This window comes from Hemitrygon akajei, chromosome 3, assembly GCF_048418815.1.
Source record: "Hemitrygon akajei chromosome 3, sHemAka1.3, whole genome shotgun sequence".
Classification (NCBI taxonomy): domain Eukaryota; kingdom Metazoa; phylum Chordata; class Chondrichthyes; order Myliobatiformes; family Dasyatidae; genus Hemitrygon; species Hemitrygon akajei.
The window spans coordinates 198275571-198296558 of record NC_133126.1 but is presented as its reverse complement, the minus strand read 5'-3'; the positions used below and the strand labels follow the sequence as shown (position 1 = coordinate 198296558).

At 44.9% G+C, this 20988-nt stretch overlaps 1 protein-coding gene across 2 annotated transcripts in view; it reads left to right on the top strand.

Moving 5' to 3' along the window:
- Positions 1–20988, top strand: part of LOC140725781 (interleukin-1 receptor accessory protein-like) — a 61813-nt gene that overhangs the window by 28903 nt on the left and 11922 nt on the right. For both annotated transcript variants that reach the window (XM_073041682.1, XM_073041681.1), the window contains exons 5-7: positions 873–1044; positions 7302–7470; positions 14442–14513. In XM_073041682.1, the coding sequence (XP_072897783.1) occupies positions 873–1044; positions 7302–7470; positions 14442–14513 (413 nt within the window). The remainder of the gene's footprint in view (positions 1–872; positions 1045–7301; positions 7471–14441; positions 14514–20988) is intronic.

Genomic DNA, 20988 nt, shown 5'->3' with positions numbered 1-20988 from the left:
TATAGTAGGGGAATTCTAGGCAGTCTCTAGAGTAGGTTGCATGGTCAGCACTACATTGTGGGCCGAAGGGCCTGTAAACTGCTCAAGATTTCTATGTTTCTATATATGTTGCTGGGACTTGAGGACCTGAGCTATAGGGAATGGTTGAATAGGTTAGGACTTTATTACCTTGAGCGTAGAGGAATGAGGGGTATTTGATACAGGCATACAGAATAATGAGGGATAGACATAAGGTAAATGCATCAGTGTTTTTCCACTGAGGTTAGGGGAGACGAGAACCAGAGGTCATGGGTTAAGGGCGAAGGGCAAAATATTTAAGGGGAACATGAGGGTAAACTTCTTCATGCAGACGATTGTGAGAGTGTGGAATGAGCTGCCAGCAGAAGTAGCGGATGCAGATTTGATTTCAATATTTAAGAGAAATTTGAATAGGTACATGGATGGGAGGAATATGGCGGGCTGTGGTCTGGGTTCCGGATGAGGGGACCAGGCAGAATAATATTTCAGCAGGGACTAGATGGGCCAAAAGGCCTGTTTCTATGTGGTAGTGTTCTATGAATCTATCTTCAGGAGTGGGATTCAAACCGGAGATTTCTAGTACAAGAGGGGCTCCCACCAAAAAAGAATCTCAGGGTTGTATGTGGTGGCATGTATGTACTCTGATAATAAATTCTACTCTGAACTCTGAGTAAGTCAGTTGACTCTTTTCCTGGAAGATGAAAGCTGGCTAATTGATGTGTGTGTGAATCAGAATCAGGTTTATTATCACTGACATATGTTGTGAAATTTGTTGGGAGAGAAAGCTCTAAATTTGTTATGTTCTGTAAATTTTCTATTTTACTGCATCTTCTGCCCTTTTTCTCCCATCCCAGAAATGCGTCTGGTTGTCTCAGGGTGTCAGTATCGCTGTTCGTTACCCAGAAGAGACCCAACAGATGTGCTAGGAACGTCGAGCTTTATCTTGGTGATCTGAGCCTCCAGCAATGTCCGGGAACCAGCGATTTCTCCCCAGCATTATTCAATATGTCAACTGTCTGGTACTGGGTACGATCAATCAGGAGAGTTTAATTTAAAAACCCCTCCTGTGGGGATTTGTGCCTTTGCTCTGTGTCATGTTTCAGGGACTGAGATGACGAGAGCTCTCTTCACTCATAGAGCACAACCAACCACAGCGCCCACCCTGCTATTCAGCACATACCCTCGAAATCCTGTCCCTCCAAGTGCTTGCACTGTCTCCTGGGGAAAGGTATGACTTGTACAAAGGGACAGGTTACGCCTGAACCCAAGGGAGACAGAATTGTTGGAGCTGTTGGGGAGGGTTTAACAATTTGGCAGGGGCGATGAGAACTGATGGGATAGGGTGGAGGATGGTCCAGTTAGCATACAAGTCGAATCAGTGTGCAGTGAAACTTTGAGGAAGGACAGGCAGGTGAAAGGGCAAAGTTGCAGTTAGTCGGATAAGCTGAAATGTAACATGGTGGCAAAATCAAAATGGGCGATGAAAACAGGACTGAAGATGTTATATTTGAATGCACACAGTATAAAGAATAAGGTAGATGATCTTGTAGCACGGTTAAAGATTGGCGGGTATAATGTTGTGGCCATCACTGAGTCGGGGCTGAAAGAAGATCATAGCTAGGAGCTTAACATCTAAGGATACACTTTGTATCAAAAGAAGAGACAGGTAGGCAGAGGGCACCTGGAGTACTGTGTGCAGTTCTGGTCTCCTTCCTTGAAGAAGGGTATACTGGCTTTGGAAGCGGTTCAGAGGAGGTTCAGCAGGTTGAATCCAGAGATGAGTCGCCTGGGACTGTACTCACTGGAATTCAGAAGAATGAGAGGAGATCTTATGGAACCATATAAAGTTATGAAAAGAATAGATAAGATAGAAGCAGGAAAGTTGTTTCCACTGTTAGATGAGACTAGAACTAGGGGACATAGCCTCAGGATTTAGGATGGAGATGAGGAGGAATTGCTTTTTCCAGAGAGTGGTGAATCTGTGGAATTCTCTTCCCAGTGAAGCAGTGGAGGCTACCTCAGTAAATATATTTAAGACAAAGTTGGATAAATTTTTGCATAGAAGGGGAATTAAGGGTTATGGGGAAAAGGCAGGAAGGTGGAGATATGAGTCCATGACCAGATTAGCCATGATCATATTGAATGGTAGAGCAGGCTCAACGGGCCAGATGGCCCACTCTTGTTCCTATTTTTTATGCTCTTATGTTCTTAAATTACAGCTGGCCAAAGTTGATTGGAAGGGTACACTAGCAGAGATGACTGAACAGCGGTGGCTGAAGTTTCTGGGGGCAATTCAGAAGGCACAGGATAGATACATCCCAAAGATGAAGAAATATTCTAAAGGGAGGATGAGGCAACAATGGCTGACAAGGGAAGTCAAAGACAGTATAGAAAGAAAATATAATATAGCAAAAATTAATGTAAATATCGAGAATTGGGAATCAATTAAAAACCAATAGAAGGCCACTAAAATGAGCGGAAAGAAGATATATGAAGCTAAGCTAGCCAATAATATTAAAGAGGATACCAAAAGGCTTTTTTTTCAGATATATAAAGAGAAAAAGAGAGGCAAGAGTGGATATTGGACCACTGGAAAATGATGCTGGAGAGGTAGTAATGGGGGACAAAAAAATGGCGGACAGTCTTAATATGTATTTTGTATCAGTCTTCACTGTGGAATACACTAGCTGTATGCCAGAAATTGGAGACCGTTGGGGGCAGAAGTAAGTGCGGTTGCTAATACTGAGGAGAAACTGCTGGGGAAACTGAAAGGACTGAAGGTAGATAAGTCCCCTGGATCAGATGGACTACATTCCCAGAGTAGAAGGCAATAAAAAATATAATTAAAAAGCTAAAGATGGAATACAGAAGTAAGCTAGCCAACAATATTAAAGAGGATATTCAAAGTTTCACCAGATATTTGAAGTGTAAAAGCGAGGCAAGAGTGGATTTCAGACCACTGGAAAACGATGCTGGAGGGTAGTAATGTGGGGGGGGGGGGGGGGCAATGAAATGGCAGATGAACTGAAAAAGTATTTTGCATCACTCCTCACTGTGGAAGATGCTGGCAATATGGTGGAATTTCCACGTGTCAGGGGTCACAAAATGTGTGACGTTACCATAACTAGAGAGAAGGTTCTGGGAAACTGAAAGGTCTGAAGTTAGATAGGTCACTTGGACCAGATGGTGTGCACCACAGTTCTGAAAAAGGTGGCTGAAGAGATTGTGGTGGTATTAGTAATGACTTTTCAACAATCACTAGATGTTGGAATGGTTCCAGAGCATTGGAAAATTGCAAATGACACCCTACTCTTTAAGAAGAGAGGGAGGCCGAAAATGGACATTGTAGGCCAGTTAGCCAGACTTCAGAGGTTGGGAAGATGTTAGAGTCCATTATTAAGGAAGAGATTTCAGGATATTTGGAGGCACGTAATAAAATAGACCAAAGTCAGCATTGTCTCCTTAAAGAGAAATCTTGCCTGACATATCTGTTGGAATTCTTTGAGAAAATAATAAGCAGAATAGACAAAGTCGTGGAAATTGTTCACCTGGCCTTTCATAAGGGCTTTGACAAGCTGATGCACATAAGGCTGCTTAATAAGATAAGAGTCCAGAGTATTACAGGAAAGATAAAGATACTAGCATGGATAGAAGATTGGCTGACAGGAGGAGGGAAAGAGTGGGAATAAAGAGAGCCTTTAGGTTACTGGTGACCAGAGGTTTTCTTCAGGGGTGTGTGCTGGGGCCACTTCTTTTTAGCTTGTATGTCAATAACCTGAATGGCAAAATTGATGATTTGTGGCTAAGTTTGTGAGAAATACAAAGATGGTTGGAGGGGCAATATTAAGGAAGTAAAGAATCTGCAGAAGGACTTAGACAAATTGGGGAAATGGGCAAAGAAGTGGCAGAGTAGGGAAGTGTCTGGTCATGCACTTTGGTAGAAGGTATAAATGGGGAGAAAATTCAGAAATTAGAGATTCAAAGGGTCTTGGGAGTCCTCAAGCAGGATTCCCCAAAGGTTAAGAAAAGGAGGAAGACATGAAGGGATTGTCTACAGAGTCTCTGTGGGTGGAAGTTAGGAACAGAAAGGGGTCAATTACTCTACTGGGTGTTTTTTATAGACCACCCAATAGTAACAGGGACATCGAGGAGCAGACAGGGAGACAGATTCTGGAAAGGTGTAATAATAACAGATATTCCCAAATATCAATTGGCATGTCCCGAGACTGAGGGGTTTAGATGGAGTGGAGTTTGTTAGGTGTGTTCATTAAGGTTTCTTGAGACAATATGTAGAGAAGTCTACAAGAGGAGAGGCTGTACTTGATCTGGTATTGGGAAATGACCCTGGTCAGGTGTCAGATCTCTCAGTGGGAGAGCATTTTGGAGATAGTGATCACAATTCTGTCTCCTTTACCATAGCATTAGAGAGGGATAGGAACAGACAAGTTAGGAAAGCATTTAATTGGAGTAAGGGGAAATATGAGGCTATCAGGCAGGGACTTGGAAGCATAAATTGGGAACAGATGATCTTGGGAAATATACTGAAGAAATGTGGCAAATGTTCAGGGGATATTTGCGTGGAGTTCTGCATAGGTTCATTCCAATGAGACAGGGAAAGGATGGTAGGATACAGGAACTGTGGTGTACAAAGGCTGTTGTAAATCCAGTCAAGAAGTAAAGAAAAGCTTACGAAATATTCAAAAAACTAGGTAATGATAGAGATCTAGAAGATTATAATGCTAGCAGGAAAGAGTTTAAGTAAGAAATTAGGAGAGCCAGAAGGGGCTATGAGAAGGCTTTGGTGGACAGGATTAAGGAAAACCCTAATGCATTCTACAAGTATGTGAACAGCAACAGGATAAGATGTGGGAGAATAGGACCAATCAAGCGTGATAGTGGGAAAGTGTGTATGGAATTGGCGGAGATAGCAGAGGCACTTAATGAATACTTTGCTTCAGTATTCACTACGGAAAAGGACCTTGGTGATTGTAGGGATGACTTACAGCGGACTGAAAAGCTTGAGCATGTAGATATTAAGAAAGAGGATGTGCTGGAGCTTTTGGAAAGCATCAAGTTGGATAAGTCAACGGGACTGGACAAGCTGTACCCCAGGTTACTGTGGGAGGCGAGGGAGGAGATTGCTGAGGCTCCGGCAATGATCTTTGCATCACCAGTGGGGACGGGGGAGGTTCCGGAGGATTGGAGGGTTGCAGATGTTGTTCCATTATTCAAGAAAGAGTGTAGAGATAGCCCAGGAAATTATAGACCAGTGAGTCTTACTTCAGTGGTTGGTAAGCTGATGGAGAAGATCCTGAGAGGCAGGATTTATCAACATTTGGAGAGGCATAATATCATTAGGAATAGTCAGCATGGCTTTGTGAAAGGCAGGTCATGCCTTATGAGCCTGATTGAATTTTTTGAGGATGTGACTAAACACATTGATGAAGGTAGAGCAGTAGATGTAGTGTACATGAATTTCAGCAAGGCATTTGATAAGGTACCCCATGCAAGGCTTATTGAGAAATTAAGGAGGCATGGGATCCAAGGGGACATTGCTTTGTGGATTCAGAAATGGCTTGCCCACAGAAGGCAAAGAGTGGTTGTAGACGGGTCATATTCTGCATGGAGGTTCTTGACCAGTGGTGTGCTTCAGGGATCTGTTCTAGGACGCCTACTCTTCGTGATTTTTATAAATGACCTGGATGAGGAAGTGGAGGGATGGGTTAGTAAATTTGCTGATGACACAAAGGTTGGGGGTGTTGTGGATAGTGTGGAAGGCTGCCAGAGGTTACAGCGGGACATTGATAGGATGCAAAACTGGGCTGAGAGTTCAACTCAGATTAAGTGTGAGGTGGTTCAAATATGATGGCAGAATATGGTATTAATGGTAAGACTTTTGGCAGTGTGGAGGATCAGAGGGATCTAGGGGTCCGAGATAGGACACTCAAAGCTGCTGTGCAGATTGACTCTGTGGTTAAGAAGGCATACGGTGCATTGGCCTTCATCAATCATAGGACTGAGTTTAAGAGCCGAGAGGTAATGTTGTAGCTATATGGTCAGACCCCACTTGAAGTACTGTGCTCAGTTCTGGTCACCTCACTACAGGAAGGATGTGGAAACCATAGAAAGGGTGCAGAGAAGATTTACAAGGATGTTACCTGGATTGGGGAGCATGCCTTATGAGAATAGGTTGAGTGAACTCGGCCTTTTTTCCTTGGAATGATGGAAGATGAGAGGTGACCTGATAGAGGTGTATAAGATGATGAGAGGCATTGATCGTATGGATAGTCAGAGGCTTTTGCCCAGGGCTGAAATGGCTAGCATGAGAGGGCACAGTTTTAAGGTGCTTGGAAGTAGGTTCAGAGGAGATGTCAGGGGTAAGTTTTTTACACAGAGAGAGGTGAGTGCATGGAATGGGCTGCCAGCGACGGTGGTGGAGGCGGATACGATAGGGTCTTTTATGAGAGTCCTGGACAGGTACATGGAGCTCAGAAAAATAGAGGGCTATGGGTAACCCTAGGTAATTTGTCAGGTAAGGACATGTTCGGCACAGCTTTGTGGGCCGAAGGGCCTGTATGATATTCTAGGTTTTCTTTGTTTCTATGTTTAACTTGAAGGTTGAGTCAGTGATGAGGAAAGTAAATGCAATGTTAGCATTCATTTTGAAAGGACTAGAATATAAAAGCGAGGATGTAATGCTGAGTCATTATAAAGCACTACTGAGACCTCACTTGCAGTATTGTGAGCAGCTTTAGGCCCTTTATCTAAAGAAGATGTGCTGGCATTGGAGAGGGTCCAGAGGAGTGAAAGGTTCAACACATGAGGAGCATTTTACAGCTCTGGGCCTGGAATCACTGGAGTTTAGAAGCATGAAACCTATGAATTTTGAAAGGCTTAGATATAGTGCATGTGGAGAGGATGTTTCCTATATTGGGTGTATCTAGGACCAGAGGTCACAGACTCAGAATTAATAAGTATCCCTTTAGGTGAGGAAGGATTTATTTTACCAGATTGTCATGAATCTGGGGAATTAATTGAGCCAAGTCATTGAGTATATTTGAAGTGGAGTAGGTTCTTGATTAGTTAGGGCATCAAAGAAGAAGGCAGGAGAATGGAGTTGAGTGGTATAATAAATCAATCATGTTGGAGCAGATATGATGGGCTGAATGGCCTAATTCTGCTCCTATGTATGTCTTATGATTTTATGGTCTCACCCCTGGCACTGCTAATTGTGATAATCCCTCCTCTCTCTCTCTCTCTCTCTCTCTCTCTCCATCACCCAGAGGGGCCAAATAATTGACAGTGGCAGCAATATGTTGAACAACATTGACGGACAACTGAGGGTCAATATTGTCATGGAACACCATGAAGGAAATTACACCTGCATCGTAACTGTGATGCGTAGGGGCTTGGCTTTCAACTTGACCAGGATTCTCTGTGCCACCATCGCAGGTAAATGCTCTCTCTGTTCTGGTGTCGAAGTCAACTCGCTGCAAATTTTCTAAAATATTCGGTCAGGAGGGGCAGCGTACTCAGCTGGGTTGGGGGGGAGGAACGCGTGCAGTCTTCTCAAAGTTGGATGCAGTCCCCTGCCAGTCACGGCAGCGTTTTAGCGCAATGCTATGACAGCTTAGGGTGTCGGGGACTCGTGTTCAGTTCTGACATCGTCCGTAAGGAGTCTGTACATTCTTCCCATGATCACATGGGTTTCCTCTGGGTGCTCTGGTTTCCTCCCACAGTACAAAGGTGTACCAGTTAGGAGGTTAATTGGTCATTGTAACTTGTCCTGTGATTAGGCTGGGGTTAAATCGGTGGGGGTTTGGCGGAATGGCTCATTGGGCTGGAAGGGTCTGTTCCGTGCTGTACCTCAAAATGAATGAATGAATAAACTTGTCCCCGGCATGGTGACAAGGTAGCACAATGCTTCACAGCTCCAGTGATTGTGGTTCAGTTCCTGCTGGAGACCCTCACGGGTTGAAGTGGCAGTAATGAACTCAAATATAATGTTACTATTCATTTTGTATCACTAGGATATAAAGGCAATGATTTACTGCTGAGGCTTTATAAGGAATTGATGGCAGGAATCCCATTCCCATTCCTGCCCGGCCTCTACTGACACAGTGAGGTCAAACTCAGATTGGAGAAGCAACACCTCATTTTCCCTCTGCACCTGATGGCATGAACACTGAATTCTTTAACGTCCGGTAATTTTTCCCGCCTTCCTTCCTTCTCCCTCGTTCTGGTTCCTCCTCACCCCTTCCCTTCTCACCTGCTCATCACCTCCATCTTGTTCCCCTCCTCCTTCCATTTTTCCCATGGTCCATTCTCCACTCCTATCAGATTCCTTCCGTCCTTCAGCCCTTTACCTCCTCCACTAATCACATTCCAGCTTCGTCCCACTCTCCTTCTTCCAACTATCTGCCTTCCTGATCACATGATTTCACCAATCACCTGACATCTTGTACTCATCCCACCCTTCTCATTCTGGCACCTGCAGTTCCAATAAAGGGTCTCAGCCAGAAATGTCAACAGATTATTCCCTCCATAGATGCTGCCTGACTTGAGAGTATTATGCAACACACACAAAATGCTGGAGGGACTGAGCAGGTTAGGCTACATCTATAGAAAACAGTAAACAGTCGACGTTTCGGGCCAAGACCCTTCATCAGTTCTGGAGAAAATAGATGAGAAGTCAGAGTGAGAATGTGGGGGGAGAGGAGGAAGAACTAGTGATAGGTGAAACTGGGAAGAGGTGGAGCAGTGACTTAAGAAACTGAAGTAGGATTAGTGAAAGAGATAAAGGGTTGAGGGTTGGACAAGGAGCTTTTTCTGGTTGGTTGCTGGTGTCTGGTGGTGTTCTACATGGGTCTGTGTTGTGGCCGATTCTGTTTATGTTATATGTCAATAATATGGATGATGGAATTGATGGCCTTGTTGCAAAGTTTGCAGATGATATGAAGAAAGGTGGAGGGGCAGGTAGTTTTGAGGAAATGAGGGGAGGGGCTACAGAAGGACTTAGATTAAGAGAATGGGCAAAGAAGTGACAAATGAGATATAGTGTCAGGAAGTGTATGGTTGTATTCCTTGGTAGAAGAAATGAAAGGGTTGACTGTTTTCTAAATGGAGATAAGATACAGAAATCTGAGGTGCAAAAGGATTTGGGAGACCTGGCGCAGGATTCCCTAAAGGTTACTTTGCAAGTTGAGACTGTGGTGAAGAAGGCAAATGCAATGTTAGCATTCATTTCAAGAGGACTAGAATATAAAAGCAAAGATGTAAGGTTGGGATTTTACAAAGCAATAGTGAGGCCTCAATTGGAGGATTGTGAGCAGTTTGGGTCCCTTATCTCAGGAAGGATGTGGTGAAACTGGAGAGGGTTCAAAGGAGGTTCACAAAAATGATTTCAGGATTTGAATGGCTTGTCATATTAAGAACGTTTGATGGCTCTGGGCCTGTATTCATTGAAATCTGGAAGAATGAGAAGTGACCTCATCGAAACCTATTGAATGGTGAAAGGCCTTGATAGAGAGGATGTTTCCTATGGTGGGAGTATCTAAGACCATGGGACACAGCCTCAGAACAGAGGGGCGTCCTTTGAGAATAGAGATGAGGAGGAATTTCTTCAGCCAGGGAGTGGTGAATCTGTAGAATTCATTGCCACAGGCAGCTGTGAAGGCCAAGTCTTTATGTGTAATTAAGGCAGAGGTTGATAGATTCTTGATTACTCAGGGCTTAAAGGGATATGCTGGGGTGGGGGGGGGGGGGGTTTGGCAAGAGATTGTAGCTGAGACGAAACTGGATCAATCATGATGAAATGGTTGAGCAGACTTGATGAGCAAAATGGCCTAATTCTGCTCCAATATCTTATGGTCTCATGGAGTCTGATAGGAGAGGACAGAAGGCCTGGAAGAAAGGGAAGGGGAAAGAGCACTAGAGGGAGGTGATGGGCAGGTAAGGTGAGGGAAGGAAAAGGGGATGGGGAATGGTGAAGGAGGAGAGGAAGCAATTACTAAAAGTTTGAGAAATTGATGCTCATGCCATCAGGTTGGAGGTTACCCAGTTGGAATATGACCAACATGAATATGACCTTATTGTGGCAGTAGAGGAGGCCATGTCGGGATAGGAGTAGGATTAGAATTAAAATGGGTGGCCATCTGGAGACCCCACTTTCTCTGGTGGATAGAGTATAGGTGATCAGCAAAGTGGTCTCTCAGTCTACTTTGGGCCCCTTATCTAAGAAAAAATGTACTGGCATTGGAGAGGGTCCAGAGGAGGTTCATGAGAATGATCCCAAGAATGAAAGGGTTAATGTATGAGGAGTGTTTGATACTTTGAGTATGTACTCACTGGCGTTCAGAAGAATGAGGTGGGAAGTCTTATTGAGACCTACTGAATATTGAAAAGGCCTAGAGAGAATGGACATGGAGATGATGCTTCTTATAGTGGGAGAGTCTCAGATAGAGGGACGTCCATTTAGAACAAATATGAGGATGAACTTATTTAACCAGAGGGTGGTGACTATGAGCTCATTGCCAAGGATGGCTGTGAAGGTGAAGAAGTGGAGGTTAATAGGTTTTTAATTAGTAAGTGTGTCAAAGATTGAGGGGAGAAGGCAGGAGAATGTGGTTGAGAGGGAAAAGAAATCAGCCGTGATGGAATGGCAGAGCAGACTCAAAGGGCCGAATGGCCTAATTCTGTTCCTGCATCTTATGGCCTCATGGCCATATGGACCTGCTGAGTTCCTTCAGTATTTTATCTGTGTTGCGATAACGATGAGTAAGGATCTTGGTTTAAATTTAGGACTCTGGAACAGTACACTTGATATCATCAACACAAGAGATTCTGCAGATGTTGGAAATCCAGAGCAACACACACACAAAATGCTGGAGGTCAGGCAGCATCTATGTGGTGAATAAAGAGTTAGCGTTTTGGGCTGAGAACCTTTATCACGACTGGAAAGGAAGGGGAAGATGCTAAATGGGAAGGTGGTGGGAGGGGAAGGAAGATTAGCTGGAATATATCACAAAAACAAGAAAATCTGCAGGTGCTGGAAATCCAGAGCAAAGCACACAAAATGCTGGAGGAACTCAGCAGGTCAGGCAGCATCTGTGGGAGGTGAATAAACAGTCGCCATTTCGGACCGAGACCCTTCACGAAGACTGGACAGGAAGGGAGGAGTCAGAGTAAGAAGTCGGGGGGAGGGGAGGAAGAAGTACAAGGTGGCAGGTGAAAGGTGAAACCGGGAGAGGGGGAGGGGTGAAATAAAGAGCAGGAAAATCAATTGGTGAAAGAGAGAAAGGGCTGGAGAAGGGGAAATCTGCTTGGAGAGGTCAGGATACCATGGAAGAAAGGGAAGGGGAAGGATCATCAGAGGGTGTTGATGGGCAGGTAAGGAGATACGGTGAGAGAGGGGAACAGGAATGGGTACTGCTGGGTGGGGTGGGAGGGGTGAGGGAAAATTACCGGAAGCTGGAGAAACCAAGGTTCATGCCATCTGGTTGGAGGCTACCCACACTGAATATAAGGTTTTGCTCCTCCAGCCTGAGTGTGGCATCATTGTGGTGGTAGAGGAGGCCATGGAGTGACATGTCAGAATGGGAATGGGAAGAAGAATAGAAATGGCTGTCTCTGGAAAATCCCGCTTTTTATGGCAGATGGAGTGAAAGTGCTCGATGATGTGGTCTCCCACCCTGTCTCTGGTATATATCTCTTCCCACCCTGTCACTTGTAAAAATGCCATCACCTTCTCTCAGTTCCACCATCTCCACTGTATCTGCTCTCAAGGTGAGTCTTTTCATTCCAGGATCCTTCTTCAAAGAAAAGGGTTGTCCTTCCTCCGCCGTCAGCTCTGCCTTCACCTGCACTTCTCACCTCATCTTTCCGCCATCCTGCCAGGGATAGGGTTCCTCTTGCCTTCACCTACCACCCCACCAGCCTCTGCATCCAGCACATTATTCTCTGGAACTTATGCCCTCCAATGGGATCCCACCATCAAGCTCACCTTCCACCTCCCCCCACGGGGATTGCTCGCAATACGACTCTCTTGTTCATTCAACCCTCCCCACTGATCTCCCTCCTGGCACTTAGCCTTGCAAGCAGAACAAGTGCCACACCTGCCCCTGCTCCCTCACTACCATTCAGAACCCCAAACAGTCCTTCCAGGTGAGGCAGTGCTTCACCTATGAGTATGTTGGGCTCATCTGCCGTATCCAGTGCTCCTGGTGTGGCCTCCTGTATATTGGTGAGATCCAACGTAGATCGGGAGACTGCTTCACTGAGGACCTTCTCTCCGCCCACCACAAAAAGAGTGATTTCCCAGTGCCAACCACTTCAATTCTACTTCCTATTTTTGTACTGGAAGGAGAATTCAATGTTAACTCAGCCCGACACATCAGCAGTTTATTCATTTTGTGTGTGTTACTCGATATCACCACAAGGTATCAACCCATCCATTCCACTGTGTTGTACACCAGGTCCATTTTGGTGGTATACATGGTATATGGTTGACTTGAGCACCCCCTTGTCCCAAACTTCAAAATCCGGAAATCTCAAATCCAAAATGTTTTGAGTGCAAGCATGATTCAGTTCAATTCAATTCACGTTTAACTGTCATTCAACCCATACACGAATGCTGATGAATACAGCCAAATGAGACAGCGTCCCTGTGGGAGTCAAGGTGCTGAAACACAGGGCCAACAGTCGCACACGAGAGCACGTTCACTGAATGATGTCACAAATGGAAAATTCCACAAGCTGCTGGAAAAGGTCTCAGGTGATGGGCTTCTGCACTTCACACAGCTCTGAGAAGTGGCTTCACCTATATAATGAACTGAAGTTAATGCATCAAGTGAAGATTGAAGGTCTCAATCTTGTGGAGGCTCGTTAAAATTGTTATAGCTAGGGATGGTGATGGCAATAAGCTCCCAGTCCCTATTAGATGGTGCGAGTAGCGTGCACCTCAAGTAGACTCTGGCAAGCAAGTCCAGCTCCTGGCCTTCATGTGTGGCTTAGCTGCTAAGCCCAGTCGAACTGTTTCTACTGCAAGAAGGGGCAAAGCTGAGGAAGGCTTTGGATGTAAGTCCTGTAAGTCCTGTGTTAAGCTCCAGAGCTCCGAGTCCCCAAGGCAATCCGACGTTGAGTTCAATGCTGACTGGTAACTCCTGGGACCCTGCTGGTGCAAAACTGCAGTCTCTGCCCTTCCTTTGGCTTCATCAGCTGAGTGGAGAGGGGGAGCCTGCTGCGTGGGCGACAGCTCGCTCTCCCTATCGTACTGCGGGGACTTGGATATCATGTAGACAGCTAGATCACGACACCCATGGTCGACACCGATCAACAAAGGGCCTCAGCTGAAAAAGTGGATTCGTCAGCATCAGTGTGACCATAATGCCACCTAACGGTGTGCTGATCATAAAGCAAGCAACGATCTATCATGACAAACTGAAAATTGAAGGTATTGTTTAATGCACATTATTATTAAAATATTGTATGAACCGAGCTGCCTCCCATCATAGTTGCTGTAGAATGGGTGACTCTTTGAAATCAATGGCGGATATGAAGCTAATCGCAGTGCTGGAACCCGGTAATAGACATGGTTGGGAGAGGTCGCTCAATTCCGACAGTCTGTGGAGGGCCCGACTCCATCACATCAGACTGCAGACCGTTCACTCTGTGAGCTGCACACCGGCTGTACATAAGCTGTCGATGAGAGATGTGAATGGATTTCATGTTTAGACTGGGGTCCCGTCCCCAAGGTATCTCATCATACAGATGCAAGTATACCAAAATCCCCAAAAAATCTGAAATCCGAAACATTTCCGGCCTCGAGCATTTCAGATACGGGATCCTCAACCTGAACAACAATGAACTTGACCTTGACCACATTAGCATTGAATCTATCGAATTGATGTAACATTCCCCCTCTCCCATAATATGGTTGTGCCTCAAAGTCATCTGCACAAGTGCATGAAAAGCCTACTGGCATCAGCCTCACAGGCACAGAGTGTCAGATAGGCAAAATTCACAAGAAAAACACAAATTGTACACAAGATTTACAAGTAATGTCATGGAAGTGATCAAGGTGCTCATAGTGCTAACCCATAGTGATTACAGTTATGCCAAATGGTTGAAAAGAAGTAATTGTTCTTAAACCTGGTGGTGTGGGACTTCAGGCTTCTGTACCTCCTGCCCGATGGCAGCTGTGAGAAGGTGGCATGGCCCGGGTGGTGGGGATCTTTGATGATGAATGTTGCCTTCTTAAGGCAGCACCTCCTGTAGATACCACCAGTGATGGGGATGTGCCTGTCATGTAGTGCACAGAGTCCACTGTTTTCTGAAGTATCTTGCTTTCTTTTTGTCATGGGTAATGTCTGATAGATCGCATGCCATGCCGCTAATTCCTGCCGGGCGATTTTCTCTCACTGCAGGTAGCCAGCGTGAACTGAAGCCCCCGATTCTAAACCAACCAGCTGCAGGCCTTCGAGTGGAAGTGGAGTACGGTGGGTTTGTTCGCTCTGTCGGCTGATGTTTGCTTTCTGCCAACAAGTGCCAGTGAGTTGTCTGTGAATTTGACGTAAGTCCATAAGACATAGCAGCAGAATTCGGCCATTCGGCCCATCGAGTCTGCTCCACCATTCCAACATGGCTGATTTATTATCCCACTGAACCTGATTCTCCTGCCTTCGGCCCACAACCTTTGACACCCTGACTAATCAAGAACCTGTGCTCTATCTAGGCCTTTCAAATATTGGATAAGTTTTAATAAGATCGCCCCCCCCCCCCCCATTCTTTTAAACTCCAGTGAATACAGGCTCAGAGCCATCGAATGCTCCTCATACGTTAACTCCTTTATTTTCGGGATAGCTCGTGAACCTCCTCTGGACCCTCTCCAATGGCAGCATATCCATCCTTAGATACGGACCCCAAAACTGTGGAAAAAAAGAGCAAAATTTGAGAGGTAATATACATGAGTTTAAGGACCATTTAGAAATATTATGACATAGAGGAAGAAGATGTCCCTAAAATGTTGAGTGTTTCTTCAGGCTCCCTTACCTCCTCTCGGATGGTAGTAATGAGAGAGAGCATGTTTTGAGTGCCGGGGGTACTTCATGATGGATACTGCCTTCCTAGGCATAGTATTTTGAAGATGGAGAGGCAAGTGCCCACGATCTCCGAAGCTACGTCGTCGTGGCCTTTGCACGTTATTTGCTTTCTCTATAACTGTGCTGCAGTTAAGGAGGTCCCTTAAGATTATCTTACAAGGTGAGCTTGTAGTAACGAATTTAATTGCATTTTCAGTGTTCATTTCAACAGGACAAGAATATGAAAGCGAGGCATACTGCTCGACGGCACCACCAGCTGGCCGGGGTGTACAATTGCAGCTGGCAAATTGGTTTATGATTGTCGCGTGTACAGTGAAAATCTTGTCTTGCATTCTCTTCATACAGATCAGATCATTGAAGTAGTAGAAGGGAAAATAATAACAAAACGCAGAGTAAAATGTTATGTTAAAAGTTGGATAATCTACACCAGGGGTGCGCGAAAAGAGCTACTTTTTAATCAGGGCGGCAATCGAGATTTTGAAAGCAGAGTTTTGCGGCAATTTTCCTGATTTGAGGAGTGACCACTTAGACAGGGCCAATAAGAATAGTTCAAGTGTAAGCGGCGCAGCCATTCTTTTGGATTGTGCCAGTCTGGCTCATCAGGCTTAGGCGAGGTACATTGTCTTGCAAGTTACTCTCTCTCTGCTCTCTCTCACTCTCTCTCATTGCATAGTGCTCCAGGGCAGGGTTTTGTAGTGTGTGTGGGATGTGGGAAGTCCAGGAAACTGCCAGTCTCCCTGATAAACACATCTGCACCAGGTGCACAGAACTGCCCCTCCAGACAGAACGTGTTAAGGAACTGGAGCTGGAGCTGCAGCTTGATGACCTTTGACTCGTACCGGGGAACGGGCAGGTGATGGACAAGAACTACAGGGAGGAAGTCACCCTTAGGTTGCAGGAGACAGGTTTACTGGGTGACTGTGAGGAAAAGGTGGGGGAAAGCACAACCGGTACAGAGTAACCTGTGGCTGTTCCCCTCAATAACAGTTATACAACTTTAGAGACTATTGAGGGGGCAACCTACCAGTGGGGGCCACTGTGATGGGGTCTCTGGCACTGAGTCTGGTCATGTGGCTCAGAAGAGCAGAGAGGTGAGAAGGACTGCAGAGTTGACAGGAGATTCCTCAGTCAGAGGAACCGAGACAAGGTCCTGTGGGTGCGATAGGGACACCTGGATGGTATGAGGCCTCCCTGGTGCCAGGATCAGGGATGGCTCAGATCGTGACCATGGAATTCTCAATGCTGAGGGCCAGCAGCCAGAAGTCTTGGTACATAGAAGGGCCGAATGGCCCACTCCTGCACCTATTGTCTATTGTCTATAGTCGCATCAGTGACATAGGTAGACAAGGTGAGGTGGTCCTGAAGAGAAATTTTAGGGAGTTAGGTAGAAAGCTGAGAAACAGACTCTCTAGGGTATTAATCTCTGGATTCCTGCCTGTGCCATGTGAGGGTATGAATAAGATGATATGGCTGAGGAACTGGTGCAGAGGGCAGGGGTTCAGATTTATGGATCATTGGGATCTCTTCTGGGGTGGGTATGACCTGTACAAAAGGGACTGGTTACAGCTAAGAGTTGTTCGGGTGGGTTCAAACTAATTTGGCAGGGGGATGGGAACCGGTGTGATAGTGTTGAGGATGAGGTAGTTGGTTTATAAACAGAGGTAATGTGCAGTGAGACACCTAGCAAAGAGAGGCAGATGAGAGAGCAAAATTAAGAAGATGAGTTGCAACATAAAAGGCGGATAAAGTTGGAAAAGGTGAATGTGTGCGGTGTGTGAAATCAGGTCAGTGAACTTGCGGTACAGCTGTAGATTGGCAAGTGTGATGTCGTAGGCTGAAAGAAGATTATAGCTGGGAGTTTAATGTCTAAGGATACACACTGTATTAAAAGGACAGGCAGGAAGGCAGAGGGGGTGGTGTTGCTCTGATGGTAAAAAATGAAATAATCAGAGAGAGGTGACATAGGTTCGGAAATAGTTGAATCATCATGGATTGAGTGAAGGAACTGCAGGGGTAGAGAGGCCCTGATGGGAGTTATATACAGACCCCAAACAGCAGTAAGGATGTGGTGTACAAGTTACAGTGGGGGATAGAGAATGCCTGCCAAAAGGGCAATGTTACAATTGTCATGGGGATTTCAATATGCAGGTAGATTGGGAAAATCAGGTTGGTGTGGGATTCCAAGAGGGGGATTTTGTAGAGTGCCTATGAGACCAGCTATTTTGGACTGCAATTAATCGGAATTAATTAGGAAGCTTAAGGTAAAAGAACCTTTAGGGGTAAGTGACCATAACATGATCGACTTCACTCTGAAATTTGAGAAGCAGAGGCTAAAGTCAGATGTATCAGTATTACAGTGGAGTAAAGGATATACAGAGGCATGACAGAGGAGTTGACTAGAATTGATTGGAGAAGAACACTGACAGGGATAGTGGCGGAGCAGCAATGGCTGGAATTTCTGGAAGCAATTCAGAAGACACAGGATATATACATCCCAAAGAAAAAGAAGTATTCCATTGGCAAGATGACACAACCATGGCTAACAAGGGAAGTGAAAGCCAACATAAAAGCCAGGGAAAGGGCTTATATAGAGCAAAAATTAGTGGGAAGTTAGGGGATTGGGAAGCTTTTAAATACCATCAGAAGACAACTAAAAAAGGTCATTAAGAAGGTAAAGATAGAATACAAAAGAAAGCTAGCCAATAATATTAAAGAGTGGACCAAAAGTTTCTTCAGATATATAAAGTATAAAAGAGAGGCAAGAATGGATATCAGACCACTGGAAAACGATGCTGGAGAGTTAGTAATGGAGGACAAGGAAATGGCGGATGAACTGAATAAGTATTTTGCATCAGTCTTCACTGTGGAAGGCACGAGCAGTAGGGTGGAAGTTCCACATGTCAGGGGGCATGAAGAGTGTGAAGACACCATTACTAGATCGAAGTTTCTTTGGGAAACTGAAAGGACTGAAGTTAGATAAGTCACCTGGGCTGGATGGTGTACACCCTGGTGTTTTGAAAGAGGTGGCTGAAGAGATTGTGAAGGCATTAGCAGTGATCTTTCAAGAATCAATAGATTCTGGAATGGTTCAAGAAGACTGGAAAACTGCAAATGTCACTCAACTCTTCAAGAAGGAAGAGAGACAGAGGAAAGGAAATTATAGACCAGTTAGTCTGACCTCAGTGGTCAGAAGGATGTTGGACTCAATTGTTAAGGACGAGGTCTCAGGGTACTTGGAGGCACATGATAAAATAGGCTGTAGTCAGCATGGTTTCTTCGAGGGAAAATCTTGCTTGACAAATCTGTTGGAATTCTTAGAAGAAGTAACAAGTAGAATAGACAATGGATAATCGGTTGATGTTGTGTACTTGGAATTCCAAAATGTCTTTGACGAAGTGTCTTGCATGAGGCTGCTGAACTAGCTACGAACCCATGGTATTACAGGAAAGCTTCTAGCATGGATAAAGCAGTGGCTGATTGGCAGGAGGCAAAGAGTGGGAATAAAGGGAGACTTTTCCAACTGGCTGCCAGTGACGATTGGTGTTCAACAGGTGTCTTATTTTGGGACTGATTTGTTTTATATTATATGTCAATGATTTGGATGATGATATTGATGGCTTTGTTGCAAAGTTTGCAGATGATATGAAGATAGGTGGAGGGGCAGGTCGTTTTTAGGGAGCAGAGAGGCTACAAGAGGACTTAGATGGATTAGGAGAATGGGCAAAGAATGGCAGATGGAGTACAGTGTAGTAAAGAGCATGGTCATGCACTTTGGTAGAAGAAACGGAAAGGTTGACTATTTTCTAAATGGAGAAAGAAACTGAGGTGAAAAGCAACTTGTGAGTCCTTGTGCAGGATTCCCTGAAGGTTAATTTGCAGGTTGGGTTGGTGGTGAGAAAGGCAGATGCATTGTTAGCACTCATTTCAAGGATGTCATGTTGAGATTTTATAATGTACCAGTGGCTATATTTGCCATATTTCTTCACTATTCTTGGTGGTGCGGCTGTAACGAAACCCAATTTCCCTCGGGATCAATGAAGTATGTCTGTCTGTCTGTCTGGCTGGCACCTCACTTGGAGTATTGTGAGCCGGTTTGGGCCCCTTATCTTGGAAAGGATGTGGTGAAACTGGAGAGGGTTCAAAGGTGGTTCACGAAAATGATTCCAGCATTGAATGGCATGTCAGATGAAGAACACTTGATGGCTCTGGGCCTGTATTTACTGGAATTCAGAAGAATGAGGGGTGACCTCATTGAAACCTATAGTGGGAGATTCTAAGACCAGAGGACACAGCCTCAGAATAGAGGGGAATCCTTTTAGAAAGGAGATGAAGAGGGATTTCCTTAGTTAGAGAGTGGTGAATTTCTGGAATCCGCTGCCGCAGGCAGCTCTGGAGACCACGTCTTTATGTATATTTAAGGCAGAGGTTGATAGCTTGTTGATTGGTCAGGGCATGGAGGCAAGAGATTGGGGCTGAAAGAAAAAATGGATCAGCCATGATGAAATGGCAGACTCAGTGGGCCAAATGGCCTAACTCTCAATCTTATAGTCTATATCTTAAAGAACAAAAAAATAAATAAAAATGGAGTGCAGGTGGTCAATAAGGTGCAAGATCACAAGGTAGATGGTGAAGTCAGGAGTCCATCTTGTCATACTATAACAGCGGGGTAGAAGCTGTCCTTGAGCCTGGTGGTACCATGTGCTTTCAGGCTTTTTTATCTGCCCAACAGAAGGGTGAAAAGTGAGAGCGTCTGAGGTTGATGCTGTCTTTGACAATGTTGGCTGATTTACAGAGACAGTGAGAAGTGTAGACAGAGTCCATGGAGGGGAGTCAGGTTTGCATAATCTGCTGAGTTGTGTCCACAACCCTGTATTTTCCTGTGGTCACAGGTAGAACAGTTACCATACCAAGCTGGATTGGACACTTTCTATTACAGTTGAGAAATATGGACAGTACAACATGACTCTAAAGTTCTGATGAAGGGTGTCAACTTGAAACACTGACCGTTGAGACTTGCTGACACACCAAGATCCCCCATCATGCTGTGCGTTCAAACACAGCCTCGGAGAGCTGTTCCTGGCCATGAACCTTGGGGTCCAGATGGAATTTTTAACATAATCTCTTGCTCTTGATTAGTGGCCTCACAACATTGTGGGTTAATGGTGGCATGCATAAATACCAAGGCTGCACACACAAACAGAGACATTAACATAAGAATTGGGAGCAGCACTCTGCCATCCTGTCCTTTGATCTACGCTAACATTCATCAAGACCACGGCTGATCTTTGACCTTGGCGCTATTTTCCCACACTAACCACGCGTCCTTTTATATCCTGAAATCTATCTATCTCTGGTTTGAATGATCTCAAACAATCAGCCTCCGTTATTCCAAAACCTTTGAGAGAAAAAAGCATTCTCCCCATCTCAGTTCTGCATGGTGCACCTGTCACTGAGACAGTAAGCCCCTGGTTCTAGTCGTCCTACAGACTCACTTTCCAGGAGTCTACAACTCATGTTCTCAATATTATTTATTTACTTTTTTTATTATTTGCCTAATTTATATTCTTTTGCACAGTTTTTCAATCATAGAGACGTGCCCTTTGGCCCAGCTAGACAATGCCAAACCATTTAAACTGCCTAGTCCATTTGACCAGCATCTAGACCATAGCCCTCCATACGCTTCCCATCGGTCTACCTATCCAATCTTCTCTTAAGCCATTAAACCAAAATGACATTCACAACTTGCGCTGGCAGCACATTCCACACTCTGAATGAAGAAGTTTTCCCTCATGTTCCCCTTAAATATTTCATCTTTCCCCCTTGACCTATGACCTCTAGTTATAGTCTCACCTAACCTAAGTGGGAAAGCCTG